Source organism: Protobothrops mucrosquamatus, unplaced genomic scaffold (assembly GCF_001527695.2).
Source record: "Protobothrops mucrosquamatus isolate PMUCROS unplaced genomic scaffold, P.Mucros_1.0 scaffold201, whole genome shotgun sequence".
Lineage (NCBI taxonomy): Eukaryota > Metazoa > Chordata > Lepidosauria > Squamata > Viperidae > Protobothrops > Protobothrops mucrosquamatus.
The window spans coordinates 301,596-312,244 of NW_015386556.1; the positions used below are offsets into that span (position 1 = coordinate 301,596).

General features: G+C 58.0%; 1 protein-coding gene across 1 annotated transcript in view; it reads left to right on the forward strand.

Moving 5' to 3' along the window:
- SPTBN4 (spectrin beta, non-erythrocytic 4) overlaps nt 1-10,649 on the forward strand; it is a 29,313-nt gene that overhangs the window by 10,644 nt on the left and 8,020 nt on the right. Inside the window, exons 17-21 of the mRNA XM_015813867.2 lie at nt 2,236-2,438; nt 3,669-3,759; nt 4,786-4,950; nt 8,046-8,309; nt 10,387-10,611. Of these exons, the coding sequence (XP_015669353.2) occupies nt 2,236-2,438; nt 3,669-3,759; nt 4,786-4,950; nt 8,046-8,309; nt 10,387-10,611 (948 nt within the window). The remainder of the gene's footprint in view (nt 1-2,235; nt 2,439-3,668; nt 3,760-4,785; nt 4,951-8,045; nt 8,310-10,386; nt 10,612-10,649) is intronic.

A 10,649-nucleotide genomic window follows, 5' to 3' on the forward strand; every position in this document is an offset into this window, starting at 1 on the left:
AGATGCTGAAGTGCAATCCAGGATTTAAAAAGGAAGTGAGGCGGGGGGGGGGGTTTGCGGTCATGCAGGGCCGTGCCTTGTTTGAGTTTCTCTTCTCTGCAGGTCGGGGGGGGGGCTGGCAGCTGGGGGGCGCGTTCTTGTCAGCAGGCACATCCGCCAAGTCTGGCTGGACTTTCACTGAATGTCCACCCTTAATATACGCTAAGCCCCTTCCCAACGAGGAAGAGGAAGGGATGAGGTATTTTAATCAGCTTTTCCTTGATAAATTCAGCTTCTGACAAGCATCATGTAACCCATATAGGAGCATTGCTGGCACTCATTTAAGAGAGGTTGGCAAGGGGTGAGAGCGTAGGATTTCTGTCTGCTTTTATTCCTGGTTCTGTCTTTGGAGGTGGGGTTGCCTTACATTCAGGTTTGTTGTCTTCTCAGATAAATTACGGCAGATTTCCAGATGCATTTTAAGCCTTTGTATGCCAAAAGAATAACAATGTTGGGCATTTGGAGCTTGAAAACGTTCTGGACATTTCTCAACACAAAGCTTCCTATATCCTTATTTAAAAAGAAACCTTTTACGCAGGAAGTGAGCCAAGGACAGCTGCCTCCTTTAAGGAAACCCTGCAGGGCCCTTCCTGCCTGGGGGGATGCTTGGGGGGTGGGAAGGCATTTCTCTCTGGCCTTCATGGCATTGCAGAGCAGAAGCGTCCTGTCCACATCAGAGGGTTGCAAGGAGTTGGTGCAACTGTGGCCCACCATCCCTGAGGCCGGGCCCTGATCCGAACGGGGGTGGGGGTGTGTGAAGAAGAGCAGCAGCTGAGGGATAATTGCAGCCCATGCAGAGGTGTCTTTCCCACTTGCCCTCCGGCGCCCCACCCCATCCCTAGAGCGCAGTTCCTCCTGCCCTGCAGGCTGCTTAAATTAGCTAAATCTTTGCCAGGCGCCAGCGCCAGCTCTCCCTTCCCTTGTTATCCATCACCAGCTCAGGCTACAGTTCCCTCCTGGGAGAAGATGAGGCCACTGGGAGTTTCAGAGTTCTGGCTTCTTTTCTCTTCTTTTTACTCCTCCTATGCCAAGGAACTTGGTTGGCTTGCAGTCTCTCAGAAGCTTCTACTGACTCTGAGCGCTGCCTTTCTTGAGCCAGGGTTTCAGAGTCCGGCTCTGCCTCTTTCTCTCCTTCAGCTGCAGGCCCCTCCTTCCACCACCCCCCACTTTGCACTTCGAAGAGGGCTCTGGCCTCTCCCCAGCGGAGGCAGGGGCAGGCAATTCCATCCTTTCTCTGGTTGCGCCCCCAGCTGGCCCCTGGCCGTTGAGCGAGACTCTCACAGCTGTTGGACCCAAGCCCACCAACCTCGGCTCTTCTGAGCGCAGGCCTGCCTCCTCCCCTGAGGAGTGGGCACTCTGGCAGCTGTTCAGGACAGGGTGGTCCCATGCTTTTCCTTTGGAGAAAAATGCTGCACCAACTGGCTGGCTCCTTCTTGGCCAATTTCAGAAGGCCAGCGGCTTCCCTGGGCAAATGTTTGGGGATGTGTCCTTCAGTAAGATGGCTTGTTCAGGTAAGAGCAGGGTTTTCTCGGGGAAAGAGGCAGCTGGATCCCCAGATGTTATCCTGTACTAGCAAAGGAAGCTGGAGTAAAGTGGGGGTATCCCTGGAACCGTTGGGGGGTTTCCTTTCCTACCTACAGCTATTTCTTTCTGCTCAGGGGGGGGGCTGAAGGAGAGCTACCACCATACAGAAAGTTTGACTTTTTAGCAAATGGGACTTTTCCTCCCATTTCAATATCAAATAAATTCTAGTATAATATTTTGCTCTTTTATTATCTCCAGCCTTGACCATATCAGCCTTTTCATTGGCTTGCCCTGAACACTTTTCCACCTAGAACAAAACTCAAAGAGTGTTGTGCATTTTCTAACTGGCTGCCTTGTAGTGTCATCCAGGGCACGTCCCCCCCCCCCCGCCTAAAACTTTGCAGCATGCTAGCCTTATCTGTGTTATGCTGCTTCTGGTTTTGTTTTCACGCAGGTTTATCCTGTGCACGGCATCCTGAGGCTTTGCAAAGCCTTCAAGTAATGTGTTAAGGGGGGGTTAGCCTTGTGGATGATGCAGTTGGGGTCTCCTGGCCCCCCGGCCTGACTTCAGCAGTTCTTGCAGAAAGTCTCCATAGAAGTAGCTCAACCAGCTGAAGGGAATAGGAGGATTTTGACAGCCAAGGCCTCAGCCCCTCTTTGGCATTGTTGCAGGAAGCCACACTGGATCACACAGAGCTGCCCACAACTGTGGAAGGGGTGGAGAAGGCGATCAAGAAGCAGAAAGAATTCATGACCACCATGGAGCTCCAGATGCAAAAGACCACCGTGGCTCTCAAGGCGGGCGAGAGCCTGATTCGCCAGGGCAACCTCTATAGTGAGCCGGTGAAGGACAAAATGGAGACCCTCCAGGCAAAGTAAGCAGGTGGTCAGCAGAACACCCCCCCCCAAATGCAAAACCCACAGGACCTGCCCAGAAGGTCTTCTGCTGAACAGAGTGCTGGGAGGTCCCTTCCCATCCCTGCCCGGGTCAGAATCCCAGGGTGGACGCAAGCCATTCCCTGCCACTCTCCCTCTGACTGAGCCCAGCCTTGCTGACTAGGGGCAGGCGAACCCTTGGCCAGCCCCAGTTGTGTAGGCTGTGCAATGAGGAGGGGGGCTGCAGGCAGCACCTCACAGCTTTTGCGACAGGGCCCCAAGCTGCTAGGCCTGAGGAAGGCATTGACCAAAGGGAAAAAGCTCCACCTGTGGGGCGGGGCACACTCTCAGGCCCCAGAGAAATAAACGCCAATTCCTCCCCATGCCTTCCCCCACCGAGTGCCTCGAGGAGCTGTGGTGGAGCTGTGGCCGTTTGCAACGTTGGATGCTGCTGGTTGGGGAAGGCATCCCCCCACCTGCAGACCAGGTGGCTCTCAATCTCCCCCAGGTGACTGTCTGGCTGCATTCCCCACAGCTCCCAGGCCTTGGGTCCAAGCAAGGAGCTAGACCCACTAAGGTGGAGGAGGGCTGGGGTTCCGAAGGAACCGTCCATGGTGCGAAGGACTGCTTCTACTCTTCCTCTCCATTGGAAGCTTCTCTTTGCAGAAGGCCAAGTGCTAATTTATTTTGATATCTTAAATGGTGTCAGATCCCAAATCTAGTTTCCTGCTCCAGATAGAAACAGCAGCTCAACTGTGCTTTTTTTTTAGCCCAAAGCGGGAGGGACACAGGTGTCCCTTGGGGGGGGGATTTTTACCACCACTGTCATCGTCTATTTGTCCAATCGATATCACAGTCTTTGGACTTATGGTGATTTGGGTTCTTAAAAAGGATGCAGATGCTGTATTTTCTCATGGCATTTTAATAGGTTTGTGCAGGGGGAGTCACTTACTACTAATTCAAATCCAGCTCAGGCTTGGCTGTTGAGAGGTTGATGGAGAGGGGCTTCTTGGAGCCCAGAGAAATTTGGAGGAACACTTCCCTGGATGCAAAGGGGTCTGAAGCCTAGCCCTGCCTCCATATCCCCTCGCTAAGGAAAAAGGGGGCCTGGCTGGGTCAGATACCAGGAAGGCCGAAAAGGGGGCAGGAAGGGGGCAAGGCTCCATGTGCCAGGCAGAATCCTCCTGGGGAGGAAGCTGACTAGGTTGACCAGTTTGCTCCCCTTGCAGGAGCAGACAAAATGTCCAGCTGGCCAACACCTGGATGCTGCGCCTCACTGACCACCTGGAGCTGCAGCGCTTCCTACGAAGCTGCCATGAGGTATGGAACCTGGGGACTCCCAGGGGGGCCCTCTCTGTCCCCCAGAGACCAGAACAAACCGGGGGCTTGAAGGTGGCAGACGTGGAGGACCCCTGCCCGAGTTATACCTCCCCCCCAAATACAGCTAGTCCTCTGGAGGGCTTCAGAAAGGATGCCGGGGGAGGCTGTTCTGCTTTGTCCAGAGAAATCTGGCAGTGAAGGACCCCCCCCCTTTGCAAAAGGGTAGGGTAGTGCTTATTGTTTTGGGGGTTTTCATGAGGGAATATTTGGGCATGCAGCCTTAACCCTGGCACGTGTGTGCGCCTGCACACAAACCAACAGGATCAACTGGCCCTTAGGAAGGTCTGGGGGGGGGGAGGGGGAGGAATGAATAAAGCGGAAGGAGCCAAGGACCAGAGAGTTCACCCACAGCCTTCCCGTCTCCCTTGCTAGCGAGAGAAACCCATCTCCCCCTTCCCTCCGCGGGCCTGGTGGGCATTTCATTCGCGGGGCGGTCTACCCCTCTACCGTCCCCCCCTCCTCCTTAGCACAGCTCCCGGTCTTCTCGCCCTCCTCTGCGGCGGCTGCCCGGCTTGAAGCCCCTGCACTGCCCCTTCTCCAGGCCGAGGGGAGACGCTCCAAGCGAGGCGGGGTCGCTTCGGTGCACCCGATCCCCCCCCCCGAGTTGCCCACCCCCGCCTCGGGGAGGGCTGGCTGGAGGCTGGGATGAATGGGGGAGGAACAACAAGCGGTTTGAGCCTATCTCCCCCCCCACCCGAAAATCCTTCTCCGAGAGCGAAGCTCAACCCCCCCCCCCTCTCGCGAACTGGGGATGAGCGGGCGGGCGGGCGACTCCGCGGCTCTGCCGCTGCAGCGCGCCGGTCGGGCTCGGAGCGCTGGGGACCGTGACGCTGCAAGGCCCGGGCTCAGCTGCAGCCGCCGGGCGGAGGCGCCCACTGCGCAGGTAGGAGGGGGCGACGGGAGCCCGGGCTGAGCGCGCCTCCCCGTCCGCCCGTCTCGCTCTCTCTCTCTCTCTCTCTCTCGCAGCTGGATGGCTGGGTGGCGGAGAAAGAGGCGCTGATGGCCGGCGAGGCGCCTCGTGACGCGACGCCATGGAAGCCGCCGCAGCGGGCCCCCAAGCGATGGCTCCGGCACCGCGCCTTCACGGCCGAGCTGGCGCAGAATAAGGAGTGGCTGCACAAGATCGAGAAGGTGGGCGCGAGAGGAGCGGGGCCGGGGGCTCGCCTGGCGGGGGAGGAGAGACCCCCTCGGCCCCGGCCGGGCGGCTGATGACGCAGGGCGCGCTTCGGGCGGTGCGTGGCTCGGCTCAGGTGGGGAGGCCGGCCGATCCCCCTCCCCCCCGCACTGCGTCTTGGAGGGTGTTCCGGGGAAGCTGCCCAGATGCCCGGCGCCTCCCGATGGGCTCTGCTCTGCCTTGGCTCGGGAGCTCCGGGGGGATGCAAGCGCCCCCCCTTCGGTCCGCAACCTCTGCTGTGGCTGGCCTGTTGTGTGTCTGTCGCCAGATGTGATGTGCGGTGCCTGCTCCCCGGCTGGAAGGTTGGCTGGCCTTCTGCAGCTGGGGGGCTTCTTCCGTTGGGGAGGGGGCCGTAGCCCTGTCTATGAAGAAACTCCGGGAAGGCGTCTGGCAAGCAGGAAGGGGGCTGGGGCTGCCCTGGGAGCAGCAGGTGTGGCGGAAGAGGCTCCGGCCGAATCTGGCCTGGAGGGAGGTGGTTCTGGAACCAGGCCTGCCGGCTGGCTTGGACTTGGAGGGGGGGGGTGTTGGTCATCATGATGGTACATCCCTGACTTGCCAGTTCTCCCCAAGGAGGGGCTCATTTGTGCCTGTTGGTAGCATGAAAAGTTGAGTTACATGTACTTGAAAAGATGCTGTTTCCCAGGTAAGGGTGGACCCCTTGGGGGAAGGAGGAGGAGGAGGGGGGGGTTTCTTGGCACCAGCCCCAAGGGTGCCCGGATAGGTTTGGAGCTGCTGGTTGAAGTGCCCTGAATGCAGAGCAAGTGGCAGTGAACACAGGGCAGTCCCTGCCCCCTTGGCACCACATGGTGTAGCTAGAGACAAGGGTCCCTTCTGAATTTGGGCACCAAGTATCTCTTGCCAGGGGGCTTGCACCCCTTCTTTCCTTCCGTCTGCATTCCTCTGGGGGGGTGAACCCAGAGGACCCTGCCACAAAGCGGCTGATGCTGCAGAGATCTCAAGGCAGCAGGAAGCCCTCTGGATGGCAGACCACTCGCTTTGCATGCCAAAAGTTTGGCCCATCCAGAAGGGTCCCCGGGAAGCATTCCCGGCACCCTCTCTGAAGATCTTGGCAAGCCGAGTGGAGCAGGAAGCCCCAGGCCGAGTGAGTGGAGGGAGGTCCATATTCTCGCAGGAGATTCCCTGGTGTCTGAGCCAAGTGCTGCTCCTGTGCCAGGTTTCAGGGGGCAGGGGGGGTGCCTTGGCATTGGTTTTGCTCTGGGTATAATTGACAGAGAAGCAGTGGGTGGGTTAATCTTGCCTGCCTGCCTCCTGTATAAATCAGGCCAACCCGTCAGTAAAGGTCCGGCAGGCAGGAGGGGGCTGGGGTATTATGCACAGCCTTTTGCCCTTGGGGTTGAGGATTGGCAGCAGCAGCAGCAACTGGCACATTTTCTCAGTGGTCCCACCCAGAAGCTCCCTTGACGGCTGGGGCTGGGTGGGATTGTGTGTGCGCCACATGAGAAACCCCCCTCAGCAGAGAAAGACGGAGGTTTATTCCCAAGAAAATAGAGCAAGCTAGAAGCCCTCCTGATACACCCCAAGGTCTGGGCCTGTAAGTGTTGCCAGGAGCCCCGAAACTCGTGTCTTGATCCGTGGCCTGGGCAGGATGCTGCTTGCCTGGGGACCTGCAGGTGGTGCCCAGGGTGGCATCCGGCTGATGAAGCTACCCAGGTAGTTTGCTGCAGCGTCCCAAGGCATCCCAAGGCCTGCCCTGCAAGTCGCCCCCACCCTGCAGGCAGGGAAGACAGGTGGTGCACAGCTGCAGTGGGAGCTCCTGCCCTCCTTGCCGCTGCCCCCTCCCACCCGACACAAGACAAGGCTGTTAGGAGGGCTTTGGTGCCTTTGGCAGTGCCGTGATACACACACACCCCGCCCAGGAAAACTCCCTGAGAAGGAGGCACTGGGCCTCGCATCAAAGGGTGCAACGATCTGCCTAAAGGGAGTAAGCATCTTGCCCCCCCCCCAGGGGTGGGAAGCTCTCCTGGGGAAGCAGGGGAGGGGGCACTGGAAGGGAACCAGCGGAAAAAGGATTAGAGTAAATTGCCCCCCCCAACCCTAACCCTCTCTGTGACTTTGGACAGATCAATGGAGAGGAAGGGAAGTGCCTCCCTCCACCCCATTTCTCCCCTTCTGCTGTTATTGTGCATCCAATGACAGCAACCTGGGGGGGGGGGCAAGACAAGGGCGGCTCCCTGCTAGAGGGCTGCCTCCTTTCCCCATCTCAGGAAGAGGGGCACAGGCAGCGCTGGCTGAAAGCACAGCTGGGTCTGCAGAGCCATTCTCGGGGGGCCCTTCAAAGCCTGGAGCCAAGGAGAGAGAGGGGAGAATTGTGCTCTCCGGGGCTGCAGGCAGCAGTTCGGGGAACCTGCGTTTAAATTAAGCCCACAGGACGGGAGGGCCTGGGTCTCCCTTGACCGATGGCAAAAGCTGCTCAGGTTGGTGCTGGTGTGGCAAGCGTGCCTAGTGACAACCGGCCCCTGGCGTTGGCGAGTCGGAGCAGATCACGGGGGTCAGGCCAGCTGGTGAAGATGACAGGGCGCCGACAGATGTGTGTTTCGAGGCCTCGTGGCAGGGCTCAAACAAAGCGTTTTCAACACCGGGACTCGGAGGGAAGGCCAGAATCTCAGCAAGGAAGATCTGGCCGTGTTTCTTAAGGCGGTAATAAGGCAAAGGCTCCTGCAATGGCTGCCCAGGGTTTTTGCAAGCTGGACTGAGCCACCACTTAGGAAATAACTTATTAACAAATTCCTCTCTTTTCTGGTGCATTTCTGACATTCCTCCCGTTACTTTTCCGGCTTCCCCACAATCCCTCGCATTGACTATGGCCCTGTAGAAGCTCAGGGAAGGTTTTCAGGAAGGGGCTGATGCGGAGTCCAGACTCCCAAGCTGTGCCGGAGGCCGTGCCCAGAGGCCCGGGGAACCTTGACTCAACTTCCCAAGGTCACAGCGGGAGAGCTTCGGAGCCAAAGGCTTTGGGCCCAGCATCCAGGGCCATTGGCAGAAGGCATGGGGCGCTGTACCAGCTCTTCTCCTTTCCCTCTCTCGCCCCCAGGAGGGGCGGCGGCTGATCCAGGAGAAGCCAGAGCTGGCAGAAACAGTGAGGAAGAAGCTGGGGGAGATCCGGCAGTGCTGGGCAGAGCTGGAGTCGGCCACTCAGGCAAAGGCCCAGCAGCTCCTGGAAGCCACGCAGGCCGACCGGATAGTGCAGAGCTACACAGAGCTGGACAAGCAGCTTCTGCACATGGAAAGCCAACTGCAGGCGGTGGATGCTGGGCCAGGCCTGGCCAGCGTGAACAGCAACCTCAAGAAGCTGCAGGTGGGTTGCAAGAGGTCAGCGAAGGGTCTTTGAGGTGAAGAGATTTGGGTGCTGTGGGAGTGGGCTTCCAAAGGCATCTGGCTTTACGGCTCCAGCTGTGTGAAGGCTTTGCCAGTCTGGGCTTCTCCAGGGCAGAATATTTGGGGGAACAGCCCAGCTGAGACCTTTCCCGAGATAACTGGAATGTCTGGACCTCTTTTGGCTTCGTAGGACAGCATTGAAAGAAAGTGCAACATGCTGCAAATTAAAAATAAAGCAGCAGGTGCCTCCTTGATTACCTGTTGCACCCAATCAGCTTTGGTTGGTACTGGGGGGATGAGGGTTGCCTGGAGTAACCTTGGATAGTGGTGAGCCAGCCTCTGCTGCCCGCCCCCCCCCCGACAGTCTATGGAGCCCCAGGAGAAAAGGAGAGCCTGTAGTGCAAAGGGGTGCCTGTTTGGCTGGTCTGTTTACAGTGGTAACAGATTATTGTAGCTCAGGGTTGAAATGAGTTCTTGCTGCTCTCTGAGCTTGGTGGTTTTCTTGCAGATGTTTCATTACCCAACTAGGTACCATCATCAGTGCTAGTGTAGCACTAACATCAGACTAGCACTGATGATGTTACCTAGTTGGGTAATTAAATGTCTGCAAGAAAACCACCAAGCTCAGAGAGCACCAGGGCCCCCCCAGACTCCGGTGGGTTGCTCCTTTTCCAGCAGCGGGGATTGCCAGTCCTTTTGGGGCGGGGTGAGTCACCCCTTGGTTACAGGGTGCCTGGCCTAGCCTGCCTTATGGGAAGAGTTGGCAGCATTTCTGGCACACCCACCCTCTGCAAACCTGTTCCTGGTTCTCCCGACCAGTTGCTGCCGCTGCTGCTGTGCTCCCTTTCCCAGGCTTTGCCTATCTGAGTTCTTCAGTTTTCCCTTGGGTTCTTGTCAATGGGAGAGGCCTTTTGGCATCTTTGCCACCCAGAGTGGACTTCGGGAAGAGAGTCACTGAGCAATTCTGCGGAGCTTGGAGACCAGTGGAATACCAGTTGGGCAAAGTAGGCCATGGCCAGCTGTTGGGCTCCACCAGGGCAAGAAGCTGCCTGTGTGAACTGGGGCCCTCTGGGGAGGCCAGAGGAAGCCCTTGGGCCCAGCCAGGCCTTCACCAGACTTGACCCCTTCAGGCAAGCGCAGACCTGCGATGGCTTCTCTTGCTGGTGTGCTGGGGGGGGGGAGGAGTGCTCTGTGTGGGCCACTGGAGGAGCTACAGAATGGGGGGAAGTCTGGGAACTGCCCCATCTGGGCTACTGGGGGCCTCTGCTGGAGCAGTCGATCAGATCAGACCTATTACGGAGTTGTGCTTCCTCCTCCGAGAGGCAAGTTGCTGCAGGAGGAACCTGGAGGGACCGCAGCCGATCAGACCAGGAAGAGCCCTCTGCCTCCGCCTTTCCATCTGCTCTGTGGGTCTTCCTGGGTCAGCTCCCCAGAGAAACTTCCCACCTGCTAGCTCAGTGGTCCATAAGCTTCTCTTGAGATGCTTGCTCTCTTTTCCGTTTCTGGCTTGACATTTATTTGGTCCTTTTAGAGCAGGGACAGTCTATGTGAGAATCATTATTATGGGTAATTACAAGCCAGGCAATTTAGACAGGACAGCTCCTTCCTCTTCTTGGACTCCCTCCTGCCTCCCTTCTGAGGTATCAGGTGTTGCTGGTTGCATCCCCCAAGCTCTACTCTGGAACAGGGGCAGGTTGTTTGGAGAGGGGAAGCTGGGCTGGAGCTGACCCCGGGCCCCTCCCACTCAGGCCGCAGGCATAGCTCACTTGGCAATGACCGGGTGACCAAGCCTTCAGCTCTCAGAGCAAAGCCCAAACCTTTAGCAAAGATGTCAGTTCCATCTTTTGTGAATTTCACCCATCAAGCAGAACGATGACGGAGAGAGGGGAGGAGGGCATTTGGGAGGGCTGAAGGCCTGAGCCATGAGCTCTTCCAGCAGCCAGTGTTTCCCAGAGGAGGACCCGAGGCTGCAGCAGAGCCCCTTGCCCAGATTCACACTTGGCAGAAGCCAGAGCATGTTCATGGGTGCCACCCAGTGCCAGCCCTCTCTCTCGCAGACCCTGGAGACGCAGGTGGAGGAGTGGTCCAAGGAGGCGGTGGAGCTGCAGGCCCAGGTCGCTGCTCTGCCGCTGGAGACGGCCAGCCAGGAGATGGTGGATGGCAGGCAGAACGTGGTGGGAGCACGGATTGTCCGCCTCATTGAGCCCCTCCGGGAGCGCCGGAGGATCCTACTGGCCTCCAAGGAGCTGCATCAAATCAGCCACGATCTGGAGGACGAGCTGGTAGGTGCTGGGCAGAGATGGCGGCCGGACTGGCTTCA